The sequence below is a fragment of the Hippocampus zosterae genome, chromosome 5 (genome assembly GCF_025434085.1).
Source record: "Hippocampus zosterae strain Florida chromosome 5, ASM2543408v3, whole genome shotgun sequence".
Taxonomy (NCBI): Eukaryota; Metazoa; Chordata; class Actinopteri; order Syngnathiformes; family Syngnathidae; genus Hippocampus; species Hippocampus zosterae.
The window spans coordinates 20,909,248-20,937,180 of NC_067455.1; the positions used below are offsets into that span (position 1 = coordinate 20,909,248).

General features: G+C 43.6%; 1 protein-coding gene and 1 long non-coding RNA gene across 2 annotated transcripts in view; one reads left to right on the top strand and one right to left on the bottom strand.

The window, feature by feature from the left end:
* Window positions 1-1,468: 1,468 nt before the first annotated feature.
* emc2 (ER membrane protein complex subunit 2) overlaps window positions 1,469-27,933 on the bottom strand; it is a 68,863-nt gene continuing 42,398 nt past the window's right edge. Inside the window, exon 11 of the mRNA XM_052064837.1 lies at window positions 1,469-1,941. Within this exon, the coding sequence (XP_051920797.1) occupies window positions 1,855-1,941 (87 nt within the window). The 3' untranslated portion in view covers window positions 1,469-1,854. The remainder of the gene's footprint in view (window positions 1,942-27,933) is intronic.
* On the top strand, window positions 23,697-26,272 carry LOC127600385 (uncharacterized). Its single transcript, XR_007962325.1, has 3 exons — window positions 23,697-23,765; window positions 25,713-25,763; window positions 25,875-26,272. It is a non-coding gene; the product is annotated as an uncharacterized LOC127600385 (long non-coding RNA).

The following is a 27,933-nucleotide window of genomic DNA, read 5'->3' on the forward strand; positions in this document are numbered from 1 at the left end:
CTCAAGCATCACCAGCCAACTGGCGGAATGTTTTTTTTCGCCCGCCAAAATGAATTTCACACTGTATTTGGTGGGCTGGCGGGTGTAAATTTAGAACCCCGATTGCAATAACGGCACCACGTCTGTGACCCGTTCACTTCACCTGACTGTGGCATTCTTCATTTCAGTGCTTTTCCAGAGCTTTGCTGCAGTTCTTCAATTCTTATTTCCGGTGGTTTCTCTCTTCAGGAGATCAAATGCACACTCTACAGGGTTAAGGTCTGATGATTGACTTGGTCGGTCTAAGACCTTCCAATTTTTGATTAAGTCTTTGGCAGTGTGTTTTGGGTCTTTTTTTTTTGCATGATAAAGCCACTCCTGATTAGTTTGGATGCATTTTTTCCGTAACTTGCTAAACTAAATGACTGTAGATTTCACAATTCATTCTGCTGCTATCAGGAGTTATATCATCAATAAAGACTTGTAAGCCCGTTCCACAAGCAGCCATGCAAGTTGAAGCCATGACATTACGGCCACCATGCTTCATAGATGAGTTTGTGTGTTTCGGATCAAAAGTAGATCCTTTCTTTCACTTTTCTTTGGCCTTGTCATCATTTTGATAGAGGTTCGTCTTAATCTCATTGTCAATGTGGCTATACACAATATTTATGCAATAAAAAAAAATTATGCAATAGCTCTGATGGATTTTCCCTCTTCTCTCAGATTCAAAATTGTTTACCTTTCTCCAGTGGACAGTGCTGTGGTCTTCACGTTTTCTTTTGAGCAATTGCAGTTTTCACAGGTAAAACCCAAAGCCAAAAACAATCACAAAGTAATCAATTTTTCAAGCAACACATGAGCAATGAGAAACATCCACCAAATCACGTGTTCCAATACTTTTGCTTACTTGAAAAGTGAGTGGCTTCAAACGAAAAGTGCTCTGTCCCGAGTTGTTTAACACATCTAGACGCACATGGTGAAATTCTGAACTTATATCCAATATTCCTCTTTTGATCTGAAACCCAAATGTATTCAGTTTACAACAAAAACGAAGGAATTGACTTTGTCGTTCCAATACTTTTGGAGGGGCCCGCACTATTAAAGCCTTATATTTACATTACACCAGAAATTGTACGGCTGAGTGACAATTTAAGACTTCAGATCATTTTGCTCCATTTTAACAGGCAACTGGGGAGCAAAAGTCTGAACCTCAAAACACTGAATGTTCTGTGAGGGTTTTCGTTCTGCTTTCAAAGCAGACTGTTCTCTGCTGTATTCCAACTAAAATGACAGAGACGTTATACGGGTTGCTGAAGTTGATGCAGCTGCTGCCTCCGATAACTGAAAGGAAGAATTTTGGAATCGTCGATTTACACATTGTTCCCTACACTGCTCCAGGACAGCAGAGTAGGTTAAGTAAGTATCAATGAGCTGTAACATTTCAGTCAATGGAAATGTACCAGAAAGCATAGAAAAACAAAACCTGTAACATGAACACGTCATCAGTTCAACTTTTATTAAGACATTTTACAAGATTTAACTGTAAGGCAAATTTTCTTACATATCCATCAGTTGTAGAGAGGTCTCCGCAGTCTCGATAAATAGCTTTTCATGTGCATCTTTTTCTCTGTCTTGTTCACATTGTTGTAGCCTGTTAGGTCGAGCCAGACAACGGAATATAAAACATTAAAGCAAGTTATACTTCTGTGGGAATTGTGCCACATTATGATGATGGAAGACCCAAACTTGAAAGGGCACAAAACAAAACAAACAAAAAAACAACGTTAGATTAAGTTTCACCAAAAACTCATTGGTCTATTTGAACTGCCAAATGGTTCCAAGAGGAGGAAGGGGGATGGTCATGGCGGAGGACGCCTAGGACATGGTTATCTGCATGGATTCCAGCATCTCCTCCACTGCTTTTACAGAGCACTTGTTCTCCTTTGACCCACGACCAGCCAGCTGCCAAATATCAGAAGAAGGTGCAAAAGAAACACAATCGTAAGAAAAAGGAGGGGAACAGGGGAAGATGATACAACTTCAAATATCTCTCACAGTGAAAATAAAGACGAGACTGACTAACAGCCCTACACACGTGATTAGAAACGTTAGTACCGGCGAACATGCACACAGCAGAAACATCCTTGTATTACTTGAACTGTATGATAAAATGGGAAAAAAATTATACCCGACAGACTATTGTCTTTAGCTGGCATTGACCCGGAAAACACACACACACACACACAAGTACACCACATACACACTCCCCGCTGAAATTGTCGTTTCCTCTTTTATCCAAATTTTTAATTCACCACTCAGCGCCTTCACAAAGGCTCTTGGTGACAAGTGAGTTTTGCCGTCCTCTAATTGGTTGGGTTATGTTTTGCCTCTGATTGACCTTGAAGTGAATCAATGATTGATTTATGGTGCAGGACAATGTCAGACATGAATACAAATTACCTTTAAAGGGGCACTTTAAGGAAAAACTGGACTTTGAGAATAAGTCAACCAACACTGTTACTGTGTGGCTTGTTTGAACCAGGAAATGAGATATTTTATGCAATTTCAGAGTATGATGGCATGAGCAGAATAATTCATTTTTATACTGATACATATTGATTATGGACTCCTGTAGTGTCATGTAGCGGTTTTAAGTTGTTTGGAGGTGATACATTGTAAGATAAACGTACCTTTTTCATTTTAAGCATTCATGGCATTCATTCATCTGGGGCTGAGGAGAAAAGTCAACCAAATCCATCTAAAAATATGGATGAAGCATTTTTTTTTCCACTCAAGCATTGGCGCCATCCACACAAACATTCACAGGCAACATAAATCCACTGTACGCTAACGCAACTATTCCTGACTTTTTTTTCTCTTGGTGGAAAGTTGACACTACAGTCAGTGAGATTTTCCATGGTTGAAGGCACGTCTCGTCAGGTGTCGCCACAGTGATTATGTTTGGCATAGTTTTGACACCTGATTCCCTTTCCGATGCACCCCACTTATTTCAACACAGGCAGAGGCTTGGAATGAGGGTCTGACATACCCATGAGGATGTTCGCGTCGTGACTAGGATTTTGAACTGTGGTTACTGCGAAACTGTGTGAAAGGTAGCAATCCACCGCACTGCGTTTTTACATCTACCATCGATAGAACAAGTAATCGAAGGAATAATCGATCGGTTAATCAATTCTAAAACGATTTATTTGCACCAGCCCTACATGTTATCCTCAAACATGTGAAACGAACTGTATGTCTCTTCGTTAAAACCACATTTGGTGTAGCTATTTGGCATTTTAGTGGCATGATGGAGTTATTAGGAGGTGGTCACTTCCATACTCAGTGAAGGCCTAGGTCCGAAACTAACCTCCCACCACTGTGTAAGATACTACAAATACTCTGAATGAAACTGTTGCATAAACATCATTTTATTTTTGATCTGCCTGTGAGCTTCTAGGCAGAATTAGTCCTCTCCCGTGGCCTCCGGTATAAGCACACGACACACATTACTGCACTGTCTTGAAAGAGCTTCACAGGAAGTGCACCAGATTATAATCCAAAATGCATACATAATCACTCATCCATAGACACACTTTACATGAGCACGACCCAATTAAACTTGTCCTGCTGTCTGGGGCATGTCCTCAAATAGCAAAAGATCCAAACAACATCCTTAACCTGAGGCCAGCCTTAACTCAAGAGACACAGCAAGAGGGTCAGGCCAATTACATAAAAGTTGCTCACTATTTAAAGGCTGCAATGTGACAAATGCTCCATCTGATGTGTTTGATTTGCTCATTGTTTGTCTTTTGGGACCCACCAAAACAATTAATTACGCTATCAGTTCACATGCTATTTGTAACTTGGTGCTTTGCCAATTCAGTTTTTCCAACTACGAGTTTATACATACTGTACTGATCTATTGGCGGTGTTTTATGAAAGAGAAGCAATCTCCGGTTATTCCTAGTTCTTACATGTTTTTGCTTCTCAGGCTCAGAACAAAAATGAAAGTCACTATAAGTAGACGTTTCACTAATTTGAAAAGAATCATTTGAATTGTGACAGCAAAAGAGCGATTCAAGATGGGTGATTAAGTGATAATTGAAATGGGCTTTAAGCAAGAGAACACATTCTGTCTGCTCATCCAAATTGAGAAATGAGCCCCTTGGAGATACAAATAATTCTAATTTTAGTGCACGAACCCCATGCATGGGCAACTCTGATGCTGATGAGAGTCACATGTTTTATCACGATCATATCCAGTCCACTCCAAAAGTAGTGGAACGCCAAGGTTAAATTCTTTGTTTTTGCTGTACACTCAAGACATTTGGGTTTCTGATTAATAGATGAATATTTGACAGAGGTTTGGCAGTCTATCTTTTACATTAAATGTGAGAAACAACTATCTTGTGTTGGTAGTCAGCCACTTGAAGTGTGCCAAAGTATAGGAGCAGACATTCAAGTGAACTGAAAGTGGCTAACATTTAATGTTTGGTGGGATAACCCTTTTTTGCAATAACTACATCAAACTTGCTACCCATTTACTTCACGAGACTGTTGAATTCTTCATTTGAAATACTTTTCCATGCCTTTGCTGCAGCCTCTTTCAATTCTTATTTGTTTCTGGGGGTTTGTCCACACAGGCTCCCCTTCAGGAGACAAAATGCATGCTCCATTGGCTTAAGGTCTGGTAAGTGACTTGGCCAGTCAAAGACATTCCACCTTTTCCCTTGATGAAGTTTTTTTTTTTTGGCAGTGTGTTTTGAGTCATTTTGCTGCTTTGCACGCATAGTGAATGGACACTTGTCTTGTTCCTCTTTGGCTTGCAATCATTTGGCTGACTAGTCAGATTTTTTCTTTTTCTGCTGGTCTCTTTTGGCTGGATCAATGCATATATGTCGGACGACTATTTTTTTGTTTATTATTTGACACAATCTGGACAAAGTTGGAGGTAAGGTAATCAGAAAATGTTATATAGACGAAAACTCTTGTACATTATTCACTCTGAATATTACACCATCATCAATCCTTGCCCCAGCTTCTGTTGATGACTTTGTCATTTTTGACTTTTCAACTCAGACCAAAATTTTGTCAGTCAGGAAAAACTCACCAGAGAAATGCCTGCCCCCGCAATTTAAGGCTAACATTAATTAAAAAGTAGCGTGTAGACAAGCAGGTCACAAAATCAGACTCCAGGTTCACTGTGAGACACATAATAAAATAGTGGTGTCTCACTTGGCCTTATGTTGGATTGGATTGCTTTATTGTCATTACACATTCGTGCAACGAATATGGACGATATGGACGGCTGTGCTGCGACCACCGGCACTGATGTCTCATTGGGCCAATCATGTTAGTTGATCACCTCTATTATTAATTAAATTGCACATTACCGACAAAAAACATTAAACATTCCTTATTTAAATTGTTGTCTTTTATCATTGATGTCTAGCCCTGTCTCACAATTTCATTTGGCGTGCAGTGATGTATAAATAAAGCTGAGTTTAGTTTCAAATTATTACATGACATTCTAATTAAAACATTGCATTTTTTTTAAACAAAAGGCAGAACCAAAGTTATTCCACCTGTGGATCCAACTCCCAAAAGAAAAATAATCACTGTTTACTGATAAAACCATAAGCCCTAACCAGTCTGCCATTCTACCACAATATTTCAAAACACAGCCAATTCCTTTCTTACGCTAGCCGAAGAGCGTGGTCAAGGCAAGAGTGACGACTGTAGTTGCACTTGATCCTGTATGTACGTAATTTGCTGAAAAACCTATGATTAAGTCCATAAATCCAACATGCCTATTCTTACCCATGTGGCCCAGGCTCCACATTCTCTCAAAATCTGGTAAAGTGACTTCACTGACTTAAATATGAAAACAAAATTAGATGCAATGTATAAGCATGGCTGAGGTACATCCAATACAGCTGCCACGTAGACGTGCCATGGCTACATGGCAGCCATATTGAATGTGGCAAGTTCCTGTCAAAGATGAGTTACACTGAACCAGACGGTTAATGATGTTGGCACTAGAGCTAACAGTTAACTTTCTTAAAACATTATTGGCTGGGGGCGATGGAAATCACTGACAAAAAGCGCCCAGTGCAGGTGTGTTGCATGAGGACTTACTGTGCGTACCACAATTTTAACAAGAGTCTTTCGGTCACGTTATGTGCGCCCAAACCGGAAGTACATTATCATGTGAGACGCCAGAGATAATTGAAAGAAATTCACTCGTTCACTGTTTACTATTTATTTATCACACTCATTTAAAAACTGATTGATATCTTCAAGTGCTTTTAATATTAGCGTATTTCATTGTCATTACTTAATTTTTGTCCCTTTCAATGCAACTCAGCTTGGCGGAAGGGCGATGCACGAGCGCATGCGAATGATAAACTACCACTGTTGTATGTGTCTATAGCAATGCAAATCAAATGTCTATGCTCAATTTCTTCTTCTGGGACTGTACACCTTGCCAAAATGGTCGCCATGTATGTCCATGCCTTTGATGGGAAAGTGATTTTACCATTCATGGCAAGGCTCAAAATAAGTGATTCTTAATCACTGTTTGTGGGTCACAATTAACGTGCTGCTCTCTTTTATACATATTGAATAGCAAAACTGAGACTCAAAGGCGGAGACATTGTCAAAATAAAGTATCAGAGGAGAAAGAACCACGAGACGGTCCCAAACAAACGCCACAGGTTGCGGGTAGTCAGGAGGTCGAGGGAAGCTCTGCGCAGAGGCAGGTAGCTAGCAACAGCTTCAAGCTGGTTACTAGTGCACCAAAACATACTGCGGAGTTGCTACTAAGTCAGTAATCATCTCATCTGCGACCGCGAAGAAGCTACATTTCTGACAAGTATCACACTCACAAATGAAGGGCGAGAAAAGACGGAGAAGGCATGCTAAATGCTTAGCTAACCTAAGAATGACACAGCTAGCGTATCTGACAAAGCAATGCAGTGAATGTGTGGTCGATAACACTTTTCACAGACATTTGGCTGGAACCGTGTTAAAGCAGAGAACCCACAGCTTTGAACTGCAAAAGAACAGGATAATTAATGAGGCCTTATCTACACGTAGCCAGGTATTTTGAAAATGGGAAATATATTTCCCCGGAGTTTTTATTAAAAACGAAGGCTTCTGAAAACTCTCACCAGTGAGAAGATTTGCGGATATCTCCGGATCTGCATAGAGATGTAACTGGAGATTTACATATTTAAAGACCGTCCATAAGGCAATCCCTCATTATCAGTCGGTCACTCCGTGTACAGCTCCGGCATAAACTGCACTTGCATCCCTGCAGGACAAACTCTTTCCATGTTGCGTCTGAAAAATCACTCTGATTGGCTCTGAGCCAGCAAATATGAATCAGTGCATGAGATACAAGTTAATGACAAAAGAAAAAGTCATTATCGAGTAAATGAATCTCAGGTAATTCTTGCTTTTTATTTGTTCCTGCGTATGTTGCGGATACGTTGTGTGTTGGCTCTGGATATGGATGAGTTTTGATTCATGGAACCCTGGGTGAGCATTGCGTTGAGCAAAATGACATCCGAGATAGAGAGCACAAGGTGCAAATGTGTGGGTGTGTGTGCTTAGTGACGCATGCAAGTTTGAGTAACATAATTGCTTGTGTTCATACGCCACGGCCTGTGTTTGTACAGCCCCTCGTGCCCAAGTGTGCTTCCAGCCTCAGGCAACATTCGTGATATCGAAGAAACATGAGCACCCATTTAGAGTGGAAATGGGCCTTGGTACATGTAAAAGTGAATCCGCTGTTGCACCTACCTTTGGATTATAAATTCACATATTCTAACATGCTTCTTTTTATTGACTGTTTAAGAGTCAATAAACAGACTCTTAAGTCTGTTTAAGAGTGGCTGGAGTCTATCCCAGCTGTCTTTGGGCAGTAGGCGGGGGACACCCTGAATCGGTTGCCAGCCAATCACAGGGCACACAGACGAACAACCATCCACGCTCACACCTCGGGACAATTTAGAGTGTTCAATCAGCCTGCCACGCATGTTTTTGGAATGTGGGAGGAAACCGGAGCACCCGGAGAAAACCCACGCAGGCCCGGGGAGAACATGCAAACTCCACACAGGGAGGCCGGAGCTGGAATCGAACCCAGTATCTCTGCACTGTGAAGCCGAATTGCTAACCACTGGACTACCGGGCCACTATTTGATTTTCAAACATTTTTAATTTTATGTTTGTGGTAAATTACAATCTGGTGAGTTTAAATAAATGCCAAATGTTCTGAAATGGTTTTGATTATTCATTTGGATGTCATGAATATTTTATATAAAGAACATAATAGAAAAAAAATCACATTTATTTAGCTGAGTAATGAATTACTTTGTCAAGGCAGTAACTCACATAGCAATTAAATTACTTTTTGTAAAAGCCATTTGTGACTATAACTAGCAACTTTTTGGGTAACGCACCCAAAATTGCACCAGCATATTCAACATATCAAATCAGGTGCATGCGTCTTGTATACATAAAGGGGAGAGGGCGAAGGAGAGGGGGAGAGCGAGAGAGTGAGAAAGACAAAGAGAGAAAGGTAAGTGTGAGAGAGAGCAAACTTTGCTGAAAAGTGTCGTAAGCAACTGCAAATAGAAATAACAGAGCAGGCCCCTGTGCGCTGTAAATGAAGAGGCACAGTCAGCTTGCAATAGTCAATCAGATTACGAGTCTGCGTGCCAGGGCCAGCGAGAAGGGCTTACGTCGACACTGGTCGTGCGTGTTGGGTGATTGGATTAGCGCCTGCTAAAGGGAGCTGTTGCTGCATTTTGACCCAAAATGGCCGAAGGAGAAGACAATGATCTGGTTGCAGGACTACTTTCCACACAATTTTCAAGACAGACCTTGCACTGGATTTACCAATTTAAGTTGTTTTACCAAGGCAATAAGGAAACATCAGAGCACGGCTTACGTAGCTTACTAGCTACGGTGCGTTTAAAAAAGTTTGGGAACACTCGCGTAGATATGCAGCTCAGTTAACAGGCACTACATTGGTGAGTAAATGAATTTTATTTTACATTTCTTCTTGTTATTTTATTTCGTTAGTATTAATGGTTACAAAATAAAATGACAAAGATGCAAAAATGTAACAAATAAATCAGCTCACCTGCAATTTATAATCGAGCATTGTAGTCAGCTTTGTGCACTAAAATTCGTTCAATCTCAGCTGCTCAACATTTTCAGTTATTCTCAAAATGCAAATGATTTGTTAATTTTATTTTCAAAGAAGAGTTTGTTTTGTTATTGTGTGGTTGGTGTATTATATGAAACTGCGACATAACACAATTTATTGGACAGACTTGTTTTTGATCACACAGCGTAATTTGGGTGGCATTTTATTTAGTATTTTTTAAATCTTTTTTTTTTTTTTACAATATCTGTAAATTTAGTTTCCTGCTCTTAATTGTGAATGCATACTTGATGGTTTCAAATGCTCCTGAAATTAAGTGCTGCCTGACGAGCCTATATTGTGTTAATGTATGTGACGTCACTGAAGGCCGAAGGTTGAAATGCACGGCCCGCCACTGCCTTACCCCAATATAAAAGTACTGAGTGCAGTCATTCCAGTCAACCAGCCACTTTTTGGCCAACTAGCTCGCTAGACCACTATGTGATGTGGCAGTGAAAGGTAACGGCCGTGTGTGACGTGTTGTCAACGCATTCAATGGAAATGGCCACAGCTTTTGAGAGCTGGGAGTAGAATTCTATTTTTCAAGATTTCAGGGCCTCATTTTGCATACGCAGATGTTTTTATTTATTAAATTTTGGCACGCGTGTTAACAACATAACTTCAGTATTACTTTAAAAGGGGCATTCAATTGGCAGACTGACTGGTTCTAGTTTTCAATAAACTTGTAATGCCAATTAAAGTTATCTAATCTAATCACAGAATTTCATAATGACTTTCACTCCAAAACACTGCTCAGACCCAATTGCGCGCATGAGAAATGCATACCGCAGCCAAGTGCGCACAGCCCTGCACAGTGGCCTCATGTGTTATTGTTGAATGGTTGCTGCCGGCAGCTACGAGTTTGCCTGTTTTTTTTTCTTTTGTTTGTTTTTCTTTTTTTTTTTTTTTTTAAATAGCTGCTGCTCAGTGATTTCAACTACCGGTATTAAAATTTAGAACTCATTCCATGGCATTAACCTATTTGAGGGCCACATTGAGTGAAAGTGGGGGCTGTGTGCCTCCAGTTGCTCACGCTTGGCCGGGATAGTTTTGTTTTCATTTATTTCTCTAAGCACTCAGTTGTGCTCAAGAATTAGAAAACAGGAACTGTCACCGAACGAACCATTTCCATGGTGTCAGGGTTTTTCCTCTCTTTTGCAAAACTTCATCACAAACAGAACAGTTGGCTAAGGTGTACAATTGGCTCAAAAATTTCCAAGTGTGACTCATTCAGCTGGATTCGGGGTGTGCTGTAATGATCATTGTATTTCATCGCCTTGATGCATATGCGGCATTAAATCGGATTTGAGTCAATTATCTTATCAGCCGGAGGTGTGGCCAATATTTTCAGACATGCAGAACAGACAGGAAAGCCTTGCATCTATAAAGAGCTTCTTATTATAGAATTAGGACGCAGCAGGAGTTGACAGGCCATGACACAGCACCTCATGAGAGAATCTCGTCTTTTCGAGTGAAAAAACAAAAGGCCATGTTGGGCAGCTTTTAATGGTCCTGCACCTACAGCCCACGCGTCCCTAGGTTTTTTTTTTAAGATGACCTCATTGCTATTGACTCCCCCCCTCTCCCTTTCAATAAATGGGCCCCTGGCAAGTTGACCCCTTGCTCATGGCTGCTGTCACTTGCACTCACCTGCCCACCTTTTTCTCAATGACAATGTCCAGTTACCAAGGCCTAATAAATATGGCCGACTGGCACAAAAAAACACTCTAAAGGAACTATCAATCATCAAGCACAAACCCACAGCAGCCTGCAGCTGTCTGACAGAGGCCCACACAGTAACTCCCTTGAAAGAGTGCTGTTATTTAACTTGTTTAAAAACGGCATGAAAAAAAGACAGCCTAAACTACACACCGCACCTTGCCTGTGCACATATGCAGACATATGCATGCATGCACACTGATATACCGATACTGCACAAACCCAGATACTACAGAGCAAAAGTAATGGGAAAAAAAATCTTGTGTACAAGACCGGAAGCAGACGCATCCACTTTAAATCAGTTTCCTTCAATAATACAAAAAGCACGTTTACACCGAGGCTGCTAGCTTTCAAGAGGGACTCAAGTATTTGATACTTTCACCAGAGTAAAAGGGGGAACGAGGGAATGTTTTAAATTGTTTTGGAAGCCTGTAAATCTGCAGGCATCCAAGCATATTTGGCGACCCAAATAAATAATTTGAATTGTGTTCATCTGCAATCAATTATCCAGAAGGATATCTCCCGCCACTCGCGAACTATTCAATTGAAAATTACATTGCAGTTAGTCAGCAAAGTTGAGGTAGGGGATGAAGTCAAACGTGTATATAGATCGCAGAATACTACACTGAGATACATCCACTGGTTGTTACGAGATGAGGACAGCGTTGTTTTACATTTAGACTGACCGGCCTTCCAGTATCTCTTTCTACATACTTATCAATACTGAGAAAACAACATTTATCATTTTAGGAAACATCACAGACTACCATTTTAAAATGTAATCATTGTGACTACAAAATGAAGTACCGGTAATTTAATCAATAAATTGACTATGATTCCAATTGCTTAAATGTGTCATGTTGGATTCACATTAGGTTTAAAACACTGATACATATCTGTGAATTTTGGTGTGAGAGAGTCTCGTCAAATGTTGAGGCGTTTAAGCTTTACCGTAACAAACGAGGCCTGAAAAACTAAAAAGGCCCATCATAGTAACCCAAATCATGGACCTCTTTTGGGAATGTTGATAAAGACTAGTGTGTGAAGGTGTGGCGATGCCCAAAGCCAACTACATGTCAGCAAGGAATCGAGATATTTTAGATCCTAATATAGTATTTTTGTTAATACTTTTATATGATCCTTTTCCATTTGGTCATATTATATGCAGTGGCATGCAGTAAGGGCCTTCATGGCTTTCTCAGCCGGTCCAAACACCATCAGAAGCACGGACCTATAAGTACCATGAAATGGAAATAATTTATATCCAACAGTCTTTTGCCTTCATTCCAAAGCATGTTTATAATTAATAAATACCAGACCGAGCAAACCAGACTGTCTGGAACGGACAGTCTGAGAAAGCAATGACCGGGACGCTGTGAAACTGTGAAATCTCAGTGACCGTCACACAACGAAGCTACCTGCCAAAGTTATTGTGAATGCATGCACAAGACGAATCGAACACTTTGGATGTCACCAGTGAACGACAAACTAGTTCAGCTTCAACAAGCGCTTCAACCATTAGGAAAAATGAGTAAATGCATTGGGAGGGATTCTTTTAGGTCAGGGGTGCCCATTAGCTCGATCCTGATCTACCGGTAGATCTAAGACAGGTCCCAAGTAGATCCGAGCAATGTCGAGGAGAAAAAAAAACCCAAAAACAACCATTTGTGTGTATTTGTACATGTTAGTAATATATATTTTTTGTGTTAATGTACACTGCACCCTAATCATCTTATTAGTCTCATTTTCACCAAAATAAATACTTAAAAAATAAAATAAAGCAGGTAAATCTTGAATTTACGGTGGCGCGTGATTACGTCACCGGAAGCTGTTAGCTCTCAGCAGTCTGCAATTGCAGCTTGTGATCAGAACTGTTGCTCTCTATCTTTTATCTTATATTTATCTTTTATCTTTTCAGGCTGTTTCTCATCATGGCGTAGTGTGTGTGTGTGTGTGTGTGTGTGTGTGTGTGTGTGTGTGTGTGTGTGTGTGTGTGTGTGTGTGTGTGTGTGTGTGTGTGTGTGTGTTTGTACGGCTATACTTGTGAGGACCACTGTGATTATAAGACCAACGTAGTGAGGACATTTTTGACAAGTGAGGACATTTAGGCCAGTCCTCACAAGTTTTTCATTCTAAAGGCCTCTAGAGGGTTTATATAGGCATCTCTCAAAGTTTCAGAGAGGTCCTCACAAATATACCAAAAATGATTTTTTGTGTGTATTTTCATTTAAATTCAATACACACACTTTTTACTCACTACCGCCACCTATTGATTTCTGAAATATTTTTGTTCCAACAAAACTGAAACTATAGAAAACAGTCTCATGGGCTTATTAGAAAGTAAAACAATGATGTATTTTTATTATATCTAATATTTGTCTAAGTTTAACTTTTTTAACAAACATCTTGTTATGAAATAGAACTTGTTATGCAAACCCAAATCTGGAATATGGCCTCAGACCCACCCAATATTACACCTTAAATCAAACCACTAAATAAAAAACCTAAAATAATTTAGTGAAGTACACACTTATTCCATTTGTGACATATTGAGGTTTTAGTTGTCATTTCATAGCTCCACATTTGTAATTTGAAGTGCACATTTCTAACATTAAGCAAAGCTCTCTGTGAGTATTTTTACTGAGTAATGTTGTATATTCTATTGTATACTACTGATGGAACTATTATTTACTATTATATTTAGGGCATCAGTCTAATCTTTTCCATAAGGACACAAGGACAGAGGTGGCAGAATAAATGTGCACTCAATTGTATTAGTGTTACTTTTGAAAAATATGACATGTAAAAAAAAAAAAAGAGTCCTTGAATAAGAGTAAATATGTACGTAGTGGGGCAGCCCGGTAGTCCAGTGGTTAGCACGTCGGCTTCACAGTGCAGAGGTACCGGGTTCGATTCCAGCTCCAGCCTCCCTGTGTGGAGTTTGCATGTTCTCCCGGGCCTGCGTGGGTTTTCTCCGGGTGCTCCGGTTCCCTCCCACATTCCAAAAACGTGCGTAGCATTCTGATTGAACACTCTAAATTGTCCCTAGGTGTGAGTGTGAGTGCGAATGGTTGTTTGTTTCTGTGTGCCCTGCGATTGGCTGGCAACCGATTCAGGGTGTCCCCCGCCTACTGCCCGAAGACAGCTGGGATAGGCTCCAGCACCCCCGCGACCCTAGTGAGGATCAAGCGACTCGGAAGATGAATGAATGAATGTACGTAGTGAAAGAATCACAAGTTGAAATTGGGAGCTGAAATTGAACCAGGTACCTCTGCACTGTGAGGTCAACACGCGGACCACTAGTTCACCAGGCCGCTCCCCAGAAAATCCATCCATCCATCCATCCATCCATCCATCCATCATCTACCGCTTATCCGGGGCCGGGTCGCGGGGGCAACAGCTTTAGCAGGGAAGCCCAGACTTCCCTCTCCCTAGCTACTTCTTCCAGCTCTCCCCGGGGGATCCCGAGTCGTTCCCAGGCAAGCTGGGTGACATAGTCTCTCCAGCGTGTCCTGGGTCTTCCTCTGGGTCTCCTCCCGGTGGGACATGACCGGAACACCTCACCGGGGAGGCGCTCAGGGGGCATCCGAATCAGATGCCCAAGCCACCTCATCTGGCTCCTCTCGATGTGGAGGAGAAGCGGCTCGACTCTGAACCCCTCCCGGATGACTGAGCTTCTCACTTTATCTCTAAGGGAGAGCCCGGACACCCTCCGGAGAAAACTCATTTCGGCCGCTTGTATCCGGGATCTCGTTCTTTCGGTCACGACCCATAGCTCGTGACCATAGGTGAGGGTTGGGACGTAGATCGACCGGTAAATTGAGAGCTTCGCCCTTTGGCTCAGCTCCTTCTTCACCACGACAGACCGATACAACGTCCGCATCACAGCAGACGCTGCACCAATCCGCCTGTCGATCTCCCGCTCCCTCCTACCCTCACTCGTGAACAAGACCCCAAGATACTTGAACTCCTCCACTTGGGGTAAGATCTCTTCCCCGACCCGGAGGGGGTACTCCACCCTTTTCCGACTGAGGACCATGGTTTCAGATTTGGAGGTGCTGATTCTCATCCCAACTGCTTCACACTCGGCTGAGAAACGCTCCAGTGAGAGTTGGAGCGCCCCGTTTGAAGGAGCCAACAGCACCACATCATCTGCAAAAAGCAGGGATGTAATACTGAGGCCCCCAAAACGGACCCCCTCAACGCTTCGGCTGCACCTAGAAATTCTGTCCATAAAGGTTATGAACAGAATCGGCGACAAAGGGCAGCCTACGCCCACTGGAAACGATTCCGACTTACTGCCGGCAATGCGAACCAAACTCTGACATCGGTGGTATAGTGACCGAACAGCCCGTATCAGGGGGTTCGGTACCCCATACTCACGAAGCACCCTCCACAGAACTCCCCGAGGGACACGGTCAAACGCCTTCTCCAAGTCTACAAAACACATGTAGACTGGTCGGGCGAATTCCCACATACCCTCAAGGACCATGCTAAGGGTGTAGAGCTGGTCCACTGTTCCACGGCCGGGACGAAAACCACACTGCTCCTCCTCAATCTGAGGCTCGACTTCCTGACGGACCCTCCTCTCTAGCACTCCTGAATAGACCTTACCGGGGAGGCTGAGGAGTGTGATCCCTCTGTAGTTGGAACACACCCTCCGGTCCCCCTTTTTAAAAAGAGGGACTACCGCCCCGGTCTGCCAATCCAGAGGTACTCTCCCTGTTGACCACGCGATGTTGCAGAGGCGTGTCAACCAGGACAGCCCCACAACATCCAGAGCCTTGAGGAACTCCGGGCGGATCTCATCCACCCCTGGGGCCTTGCCACCGAGGAGCTTTTTAACCACATCGGTGACTTCCACCACAGAGATAGGAGAGCCCACCTCAGAGTCCCCAGGCTCTGCTTCCTCCAAGGAAGGCGTGTTGGTGGAGTTGAGGAGGTCTTCGAAGTACTCTGCCCACCGGTTCACAACGTCCCGAGTCGAAGTCAGCAGCGCCCCATCCCCACTGTACACAGTGTTAGTGGTGCACTGGTTCCCCCTCCTGAGACGTCGGATGAATGACCAGAATTTCCTCGAAGCCGTCCGGAAGTCGGCTTCCATGGCCTCGCCGAACTCTTCCCACGCTCGGGTTTTTGCCTCGGCGACCACCGAAGCCGCGGTCCGCTTGGCCAGTCGATACACGTCAGCTGCCTCTGGGGTCCCACAGGCCATAAAGGCTCAATAGGACACCTTCTTCAGCTTGACGGCATCCCTTACTGCTGGTGTCCACCAGCGAGTACGGGGGTTGCCGCCACGACAGGCACCAACCACCTTACGGCCACAACTCAGATTGGCCGCCTCAACAATAGAGGCACGGAACATGGTCCACTCTTGCTCAATGTCCCCCGCCTTCCCCGGAACATGGGAAAAGCTCTGTCAGAGGTGGGAGTTGAAACTCCTTCTGACAGGGGATTCCGCCAGACGCTCCCAACAAACCCTCACTATACGTTTGGGTCTGCCAGGACGGACCGGCATCTTCCCCCACCATCAGTTGTCAGCTCCGCCCCTCTCTTCACCCGAGTGTCCAAAATATGTGGCCGCAAATCCGATGATACAACTACAAAGTCAATCATTGAACTGCGGCCTAGGGTGTCCTGGTGCCAAGTGCACATATGGACACCCTTATATTTGAACAAGGTGTTCATTATGGACGAGTATAGAAGTCCAACAACAAAACACCACTCGAGTTCTGATCGGGGGGGCCGTTCCTCCCAATCACGCCCCTCCAGGTCTCACTGTCATTGCCCACGTGAGCATTGAAGTCCCCCAGCAGAACAAGGGAGTCCCCAGCAAGAGTACTCTCCAGCACACCCTCCAAGGACTCCAAAAAGGGTGGGTATGCTGAGCTGCTGTTTGGTGCATATGCACAAACAACAGTCAGGACCCGTCCCCCCACCCGCAGGCGGAGGATGGCAACCCTCTCGTCTACCGGTGTGAACCCCAATGTACAGGCACTGAGCCGGGGGGCAATGAGTATGCCCACACCTGCTCTGCGCCTCTCACCGTGAGCAACTCCAGAGTGGAAGAGAGTCCAACCCCTCTCGAAAGAACTGGTACCAGAACCCAGGCTGTGTGTGGAGGCAAGTCCGACTATATCCAGTCGGAAATTCTCTGCCTCACACACCAGCTCGGGCTCCTTCCCTGCCAGAGAGGTGACATTCCATGTCCCAAGAGCTAGCTTCTGCAGCCGAGGATCGGACCGCCAGGGTCCCCGCCTTTGGCTGCCGCCCAGCTCACATTGCACCCGACCCCTTTGGCCCCTCTCATGGGTGGTGAGCCCATGGGAAGGGGGACCCACGTTGCCTCTTCGGGCTGTGCCTGGCCGGGCCCCATGGGTGTAGGCCCGGCAACCAGGCGCCTGCCAACGAGCCCCACCTCCAGGCCTGGCTCCAGAGGGGGGCCCCGGTGACCCGCGTCCGGGCAAGGTAAACCTAGATCCATTTATTGTATTCATCATGGGGTCTTTGAGCCGTGCTTTGTCTGGCCCCTCACCTAGAACCTGTTTGCCATGGGTGACCCTGCCAGGGGCATAAAGCCCCAGACAACTTAGCTTCTAGGATCATTGGGACACACAAAACCCTCCACCACGGTAAGGTGACGACTCACGGAGGGCCCCAGAAAATCCAATTCATTTTATTCTGCTTTGGACATTGAAACTGGAAAATATGACTTGCATTCAATAAGTAAAGAATTCCAATTCCAAGAAACCAAGAAACGATTAAATTCCATATTAGAGTTTGGAATTATGGTGCTTTAAAAACAATTGTACATTTTTAAGTCAGTTTAAATATACCGTGTGTGCGGTTGTGTTCGTGAACATATATATAATTTTATTTTCTGTCATTATTTTAGGAGTATGTGACATTGGTGATCCTCGTTATTCAAATACTGTATGTAGATGTTCAAAATTTATCATGCTCTCCTTCACATCAGACCTCAAAGTTCACAAAGGCTGTGGGAACTTTGATAATTGAGTTAATCATTGGCCATGAAGGGGAGCGGCTGTTACCTGCTCCAAAACGAAGATTTTGCAGCACCCCTCCCCCCAGACATGAGTTTGTTTACATTTCATTTAGCAGAGCTGCGCAGAAGCCAGCCACAACGCTTTGCAAGAAAAAAATGAGTTAGGTACTGTATTGCAGAAGTGTCCCCAGCATATCCAATTTATTTCATTCAGCTTTGGACATTGAAACTGGAAAATATGACTTGCATTCAATAAGTAAATAATTGTTTCATCTAAATTCCATATTAGAGTTTGGAATTATGTTGCTTTAAAAACAATTGTCAATTGTAAGTCAGTTTAAATATACTGTGTGTGCGCAGAGTATGTGACATTGGTGAGCCTAGTTACTCAAATACTCTATGTAGATGTTGCTCAAAATTTATCATGCTCGCCTTCACAGCAGACCTCAAAGTTCAAAAAGGCTATGGCAATTTTGATAATTGACTTAGTCATTGGCCATGAAGAGGAGCGGCTGTTACCTGCTCCAAAACGAAGTTTTTGCTGCACCCCTCCCCCCAGACATGAGTTTGTTTACATTTCAATTAGCAGAGCTGCGCAGAAGCCAGCCACAACGCTTTGCAAGAAAAAATGAGTTAGCTACTGTATTGCAGAAGTGTCCCCAGCATATCCAATTTGTTTCATTCTGCTTTGGACATTTCAACTGGATCATTATGATTTGCATCCAGTAAGTAACAACAGTAAGTATTCTTTAGTAAGAAATCATGTTTGCGTTGCTCAATCAGTCTTGATAACAGAATTTCCTTATGTGGGACATGACTACGGTACACGTCCTTTATGAACATGCAAGTGTGTTAACAAAATACATGTGTAAGAACACAAGCAGTAAAATGCAAAAATATATGCCCCAACAACACAAATAACACAAAAACGGCAGTATACAGTACAGGTATATGAACAAAATACATTATAACAAGAGTAGTCACAAAATGAGGGCTCTTTGCTCCAAAATGAGACCTATAACAGCTGGTGGCTTTTCTTTCCAATCACTCACTATCTCGAACTTGACCTCCCCTCGATCACCACCCAAGACAGCGTTGCTCAGCTGATGTTGTGCAACAAATGTCTGAAGGCATCCACGGGACCCTTCAAAGTCCTCCATGCCCATAGCGCGATGGAACTCGCCTTCTCTCTGATTAGCGCTCCAGTTAGCGCAAATTGTTTTCAAATCTCTAAATGACCTTTTCAAATCTCTAAATTACCTCGTGCCACCTTACCTCGCTGACCTCATCTGGTCTGCGGACCAGACATTAATAGAAGGACCAAGAACTAAACTGAGGCTCAGAGGGGATGGAGCCTTTTCTGTTGCTGGTCCCTCTCTCTGGAATGACCTCCCACTGAACATTCGGCAAGCCTCCTCGCTGCCCATCTTCAAAACGCGCCTCAAAACTCACTTGTATTCTTTGGCATTCTTTTGGCACTACCGTATTTATTACAGACTGCGTTACTGTTTGTTGTATATCTTAAATTGCTCCATGTAAAGCACTTTGTATGCAGCGATGGCTGTTTGAAAGTGCTCTATAAATAATGTTGAGTTGAGTTAGCATGATAGCAGGTCAAGCATTCCAGGAAACGTTCATTTACTCTACAGTCCGTCGAGCCACAAGCAACTTGCTTTGAGCATCTAATCGGATGCATTCCATGTTCTCTTCCACAGTCATTACCATTCCTTTGTTTAGATGCAACGATCGACAGGACGTAAATGTAAATGAATGGAATAGAAAGTCGTTCACGATTCCAGTAAACTCATGCTAATAGAGAGATTCTGCTGTTTTTGTGCCAAAGAGAGTAAAAAGTGGTGCAGACAGTTATTCCGCGGTATCGAACGGGACTTGCTTGAGTTTGCTCTAATTCGAGCTTCCGTATGGCTTCCAGGTTCCATTTATCGGAACGTTCGTCCGTTGTTATGAATCGATCACTAATGTAATATCCATCCATCCATATTCCACCGCTTATCCAAGGTCGGGTCACAGGGGCAGCAGCTTTAGCAGGGAAGCCCAGACTTCCCTCTCCCCAGCCACTTCTCCTAGCTCTTCCCGGGGATTCTGAAACGTTCCCAGGCCAGCTGAGTGACACAGTCTCTCCAGCGTGTCTTGGGTTGTCCCCCGTGCCTCCTGCCGAAGGGACATTCCCGGAACACGTTTAAAACTCATTTCGGCCGCTTGTATCTGGGATCTCATTCTTTCGGTCACGACTCATTGCTCATGACAGTAGATGAGGGTTGGAACGTAGATCAACCGGTAAATTGAGAGCTTCGCCCTTTGGCTCAGCTCCTTCTTCACCACGACTGACCAATACAAGCGCGCAGAGCAAGCAGCAGCCGCTTCACCGCTGCGCCTGTCAATCTCTCATTCCCTCCTGCCCTCACTTGCAAACAAGACCCCAAAATACTTAAACTCCTCCACTTGGGACAAGATCTCCTCCCCGACCCGGAGAGAGAACTCCACCCTTTTCCGACTGATTTTCATCCCAACCACTTCATACTCAGCTGCGAAACGCTCAAGTGAGAGTTGAAGGGCCCTGCTTGAAAGAGCCAACAGTCCCACATCATCTGCAATAAGCAGAGATGTAATACTGAGGCCACCAAAATGGATCCCCATCAACACTTACACTGCGACTAGAAATTGCCAATGTCCGTAAAGTTTATGAACAGAATCGATGACAAAGGGCAGCCTTGGCGGAGTCCAACCCTCACTGGAAACAATTCTGACTTACTGCTGGTAATGTGAACCAAATTCTGACATCTGTGGTGGAGGGACCAAAGTGCCCGCATCAGGGGATTCGGTACCTCATACTCCTGAAGCAATCATATAATGTAATATCGTACTTAAATGTGTAATGCATAGATTTTTATTCTGGGTGAGGGAATTTTCGTTTGACAGAAGTCCATAGATGGCAATACTTACAGTAATTATGTTTCATTGAACAATTATAATATTTAAGTCTGGTTTAAAAAATATGAACAGGTATATACATTTGTGTTATCACAGTTGCTGAAACATATAGATGTTGCTTGAAATTTATCATGCTCCCCTCAAAACAGACCGCAGAGTAAAATAAAAGTTAAAGGCTGAGCAATTTTAGTTTATCGTTGGCCATGAAGGGGGGAGTGGCTGTTCCCAGCTCCAAACCCTCGCAGTTGCACTGTTTGAACCTAGTTTATTCAGCTCCCCTCCCCCACACTAGTTTGAGCACGTGATCAATTAGGAGCGCGGTTCATACAGCAGCAACAAAGCTTTGCAAGAAGAGTTGAGTGTTGCAGTCGTGTCCCCAGAAAATCTAATTCGTTTTATTCTGCTTTGGACATCGAAACTGTATAATACGAATTGCATCCAATAAGTAAATAATAATGATGTTTCATCACAATTCCATATTAGCATTTGGGAATAATGTTGCTTTCAGAACAATTACAATATTTTAAGTCGTTTTTAAAATATGTGTGTGTGTGTATATATACTGTATATATATATACAGTATGTATATACACACATGTATATATGCTGTGCTCATTTTAGGAGTACATGACATTGGTGTAAACAAGATTTCATAAAATATGTTGATATTGCTCGACATTTACTATGCCCCACTTCAAAACGGACCTCAGAGGAAAAGTGAAGGAGTTTTGGTTATGAAGGGGCGGGGCTGTTTTCACACCCCAAAACGTCACAGTTACGTTGCAGGAAAGGAGTTTCTACAGCTACCCTCCCCCACATCACACTCGCTGACCATCAATTAGGAAACGCGCGCTTTGCTACCTGCACAAAAGGAAGGCGTTGAGAAGAGTGAGCGTACGAGTCAGCATCATCGAGAAAACCCCAGAAAGTGACAAATACTTCAGAATTAAAGCAGGTAAGACACTCAAGTTTTGAATATTTTCTTACAAGTTAGTTATTCTAAGTAATTCGGGCAGGCTCAAAGGTTCGTGTTATATCAGCATTAGAGTGAAACCAACTATATGAATAACTACTATGCTGTACCTAAGGAGTTGTCACCAAGATAGAAAGTTTCCTCTCAAACAATAAACTTTCAATAGGCCGTCAGACACACAATACAGCGCCACAGAATAGGCCGTTGGTGTGGTAAAATCAAGTTTTAACACCACCACACCCCCCCCCCCCCCCCCCCCGCCGCCGTCGTCTCGCCGTCGTCGTCGTCGCCATTTTAGTTGAGCAGAAAATTAGTTGCAAATGACCCAGCGTCTTTCGCCGCCGCCGCCATCTTAGTTGAGCAGAGAATTAGTTGCAAATGGAACCAGTGTCTTTCCATATAAAATACCAAGCAATTTACAGATAACAAAGTGGGTTGAACGAAATATTATACTGTGAACCATTATCAACACAAAAGTTAAAATAAAATGATAAATAAAAAATAATAATAAAGGTTAAATGTGTGGATCACCAAAACCTATGCATTTTGGGCTGAAAACCCCCCCACTTATATGAGGAGAGATGCATATTTTCTATGTTTGTTAAGCTTTCTACTATTTTATGGGGACATTTTGATGATTTTTTTTGTGGCAACATACATTGTCACTGTCATCAACCTTTGCGATTTGTAACCACACTCGCTCATCGTTTATTGATCCCAAATATCCTTATTGGCAAAGCCGAATTAGTGGTGATTGAAACTTTGACTTTTCAAACGTCAAACCAGTTATTGGCCCAGGCTTATAAAAACACACTAGTGATGCATTCTCAGCATGAATCTTAACCTTATCATACTCATATCAACTTAGTGATTAGACGTTAATCGGCAAATTAGTGGATGAATGTTGATGTAATTCAAGGAGAAAAAAAATGCTCTGGCGTGCAGAGATTTAGTGAATATGCGTTCATTTTAGTCGCCACATACCAAGAGAAATTTCCTCTTCTGGGAATATAATAGGATGAACGTGGAAGGAATTCAAACAAATTTGATTAAAAAGTACACATGATGCGTTCAAAGAATTAATGTAAATATTGTAATTATATACAGAAATTGCATCTTAATAGGTGTATGAAAAGATTGACCTGGGTACAGCTCACGTGGAAAATTGTTCTCTCCGCACTCTGTGTCGGGCATCATTGTTATTGGATTGCCAAATACTTGGAAATAAGCCTCTCTTTGTGACGCAGATGATTCGCCAAATGTGTAGTGGCAACTAGTACAGTATTAAATTTACATTTATTAAGTTTTTAATTTTCTGAAATATCGATTGCTGGTATTGGCAGCCTCCACGATAACCTTAAAATAATGCCGGTATCAGCCTGATACCATTATTTGGTTTCGGCACTTACCTATCTTTGCCAAGCACTGGAAATGAGTGATATAGACATTTTTAAAAATTATAATAAGTCGACTTTTAATTGATTACCCGGTCAGTTTCAAATGCTTTATTTGCCCATATTAAACAAAATAAGTTATTTCTATAAGGTATTTCTGTTTTGCCATGTTAATGTGTTCGATTAATATTTTGTCCCACAGAACTATCTTGTCATGTAAGCCTGAATTATCAGTACGATTCTCTAACATCATTAATTGCAATGGTATTTTCTGATCTTTTTTTTTTTTTTTTAATAACAGATGGACAATCCCACTGAAGATGGTGATTATTCTGACTCAAGTCTTTTTGGATCAGATGAGGAATACAAACCAACTAAGACATCCTCTGAGTCGAGTGATGACGAGGAGATATTCCATCCAAAGGTAGAAAAATTGTTCTCTTATGATACATCCAATGAAGACTCTACAAGTCATCAGACATATGAAGCAGAGGAGCACAGTCATGTCTGCAATTCGTAAAGAAGGTAACCCATTAACCTATGTAAAAACAAAAGATGAGCAAAGAAGATCCTTCTTTAACCATAAAAGCATTTACAAAAAGGGAAGGCAAACGAGTTTGGCACAGAAGTCATTATTGCTTCTACTGTGGCCAATCAAATTTAAAGATGGCAAGGCAATTGGAAAGGAAACATAAGGAATCACAAAATAAATTCTGTGGGGGGGTTTGTGAACACATAACAAAGGAACAAACTACACAATCAACTCTGAGACGGTCCAGTCTCCTACAAAAGGAAAGATGACAGAAGTACAAACGAGCACGAAAGCAACACATTCTACCCGTATGTAATCAACTCTTTTCACGCGTAGCAAGTCTACTCCTGTAGCGTTCACACGTCCCATTTTATATCGGTGCTGCCCCGCATACTAGCATTTACTCCAGAGTAAATGTTTAAACCACCTCCTGAGCAGGGTTACATTTGCTCCGTTTTAAGCTGTTTTCAGGGGCTACACTGGTGTAACTTTGTACGTGGCAACGCTCGACATGGGGGCAGTCGGCTTTTGGGGGGGGGGGGGGGCAGAACGGATGAATGGACATGTCAAGAGTTTTAATTTCTCCATATTTTGTTCCGGTCAGTTGTCACGCAGGATGAGGAACATATATAAATTATATTTAATCCTTGTGTATTTTTAGCCGTTATAAATCAAATGTTTCTTGGGGGAAATAATGCGGCGTAAATTCACTCTAGCACCTTAAGCGCTATGAAATGACATACAACAAAAATTTCTACTGTACAATATTACACGATCGATTACAGCATTGTTTTGGGTATTTTTGTATTTAGATTCATGTTCTTACCATTTCATTTATCAAATGCATTGCCCACACTGGACAATGTAATCTATCAATATAAAAGTTGTTTTTCGAAACCCCTGCTATTCGCGTTCAATAGAGACCAGGCTCGTTCACTGGCTGCCACTGGAATGCACTTGAAGGGGGAAGATAATTTATGGATGATGGTTATTTTGAATCAGGAATCAGTATTTTATTTCTGCCAAATATTTGCATTGGTCTAACAAAATTTAATTATGTCGGTTGGTTCACACTGACTAGCACGAAATCATACAAGATGTTCTTGTAACATACCTTTCAAATGTTATATGTTGCCCAGTAAATCTTCTCTATTCTTAATGGAAGCACGAACTTGTATTTAATACATAATACAATGATTTGCATGTCATGTTCAACCTCTATTTAATTGGCTACACTACTATGTTGGAATTGATGGCTGCAACACGTTCCAAACAAGCTGGGACAAGGTGGTTTTGGATGCAGTGCTCTCTGATAGGTAGAAGGTCATGGCCTTTGAATGTTATCTGTTTTTGGCCTTGCCGCTTACATGCACTGATTGGTCCAGATTCTCTGAACCTTTTGATATTATGGACCAAAGATGACGTAATCCCTCAATTCCTTGCAATTATACGTTGTGAAACTCTGTCCTTCAACGATTCAACTTGTGGTGACCCTCACCCAATCTTTGCTTGTGAATTCAGGATAGCTACTTTTTGACCCAATCATGGCACCCACCCATTCACAGTTAGCCTGTTCACCGGTGGGATGTGACAAACAGGGGTTTGATGAGCATTTATCAACATTATTTTTTTTGCTAGCTGTTCCATCTTTTATGGAACGCATTACAGCCATTAAATTCTAAGTTAAATATTATTGGAAAAAATTAAATGTACCAATTTGAACATTGAATGTTGTCTTTTCTTTGTAATGCTTCACTTAAATATAGGTTGGACATGATTTGCAAATCATTGTATTCTGTTTTGATTGATGAGCATAATGTCCCAATTTCACTGGAATTGGGTTACTAAATGAATGCCTTGATAGCATATTTTTGTTCAACACTGATTTAGTAAAATGTGTCACTTTGTTCTCCTTTTCATGTGGTGGTATCGACCTTTAGCCCCAAAAAGGGAAAAGCATCTCTCCAAAAGAGGGAAGACTGAATTGGATGGTAAGCTTTGGATGAGGAACTATATCTCTTTTTTCATAATTTAACCAGTTAAAATGCATGCAACGTATTTGACAATGAGTGTCAAATCAGGGATGTCCCATTTCATTGCAGATTCGAGTCCAGGCGGGGACCCTGGCGGTCCGATCCTTGGCTGCAGAAGCTAGCTCTTGGGACATGGAATGTCACCTCTCTGGCAGGGAAGGAGCCCGAGCTGGTGTGTGAGGCAGAGAATTTCCGACTGGATATAGTCGGACTTGCCTCCACACACAGCCTGGGTTCTGGTACCAGTTCTCTCGAGAGGGGTTGGACTCTCTTCCACTCTGGAGTTGCTCACGGTGAGAGGCGCAGAGCAGGTGTGGGCATACTCATTGCCCCCCGCCTCAGTGCCTGTACATTGGGGTTCACACCGGTAGACGAGAGGGTTGCCTCCCTCCGCCTTCGGGTGGGTGGACGGGTCCTGACTGTTGTTTGTACATATGCACCAAACAGCAGCTCAGCATACCCACCCTTTTTGGAGTCCTTGGAGGGTGTGCTGGAGAGTACTCCTGCTGGGGACTCCATTGTTCTGCTGGGGGACTTCAATGCTCACGTGGGCAATGACAGTGATACCTGGAGGGGCGTGATTGGGAGGAATGGCCCCCCCGATCAAAACCCGAGTGGTGTTTTGTTATTGGACTTCTGTGCTCGTCACGGATTGTCCATAACGAACACCTTGTTCAAACATAAGGGTGTCCATATGTGCACTTAGCACCAGGACACCCTAGGCCGCAGTTCGATGATCGACTTTGTAGTTCATGTAGTATCATCGGATTTGCGGCCGCATGTTCTGGACACTCGGGTGAAGAGAGGGGCGGAGCTGTCAACTGATCACCACCTGGTGGTGAGTAGGCTCCGATGGTGGGGGAAGATGCCGGTCCGTCCTGGCAGACCCAAACGTATTGTGAGGGTTTGTTGGGAGCGTCTGGCGGAATCCCCTGTCAGAAGGAGTTTCAACTCCCACCTCCGACAGAGCTTTTCCCATGTTCCGGGGGAGACGGGGGACATTGAGTCCGAGTGGACCATGTTCCGTGCCTCTATTGTTGAGGCGGCCAATCTGAGTTGTGGCCGTAAGGTGGTTGGTGCCTGTCGTGGCGGCAATCCCCGTACTCGCTAGTGGACACCAGCAGTAAGGGATGCCGTCAAGCTGAAGAAGGAGTCCTATCGAGCCTTTATGGCCTGTGGGACCCCAGAGGCAGCTGACGGGTATCTACTGGCCAAGCGGACCGCGGCTTCGGTGGTCGCCGAGGCAAAAACCCGAGCGTGGGAAGAGTTCGGTGAGGCCATGGAAGCGGACTTCCGGACGGCTTCGAGGAAATTCTGGTCCACCATCCGACGTCTCAGGAGGGGGAAGCAGTGCACCACTAACACTGTGTACAGCGGGGATGGGGCGCTGCTGACTTCGACTCGGGACGTTGTGAGCCGGTGGGCACAGTACTTCGAAGACCTCCTCAACTCCACCAACACGCCTTCCTTGGAGGAAGCAGAGCCTGGGGACTCTGAGGTGGGCTCTCTTATCTCTGTGGTTGAAGTCACCGATGTGGTTAAAAAGCTCCTCGGTGGCAAGGCCCCAGGGGTGGATGAGATCCGCCCGGAGTTCCTCAAGGCTCTGGATGTTGTGGGGCTGTCCTGGTTGACACGCCTCTGCAACATCGCGTGGTCAACAGGGAGAGTGCCTCTGGATTGGCAGACCGGGGTGGTAGTCCCTCTTTTTAAAAAGGGGGACCGGAGGGTGTGTTCCAACTACAGAGGGATCACACTCCTCAGCCTCCCTGGTAAGGTCTATTCAGGGGTGCTGGAGAGGAGGGTCCGTCAGGAAGTCGAGCCTCCAATTGAGGAGGAGCAGTGTGGTTTTCGTCCCGGCCGTGGAACAGTGGACCAGCTCTACACCCTTAGCAGGGTCCTTGAGGGTATGTGGGAATTCGCCCAACCAGTCTACATGTGTTTTGTGGACTTGGAGAAGGCGTTTGACCGTGTCCCTCGGGGAGTTCTGTGGGGGGTGCTTCGTGGGTATGGGGTACCGAACCCCCTGATACGGGCTGTTCGGTCACTATACCACCGATGTCAGAGTTTGGTTCGCATTGCCGGCAGTAAGTCGGAATCGTTTCCAGTGGGGGTAGGACTCCGCCAACGC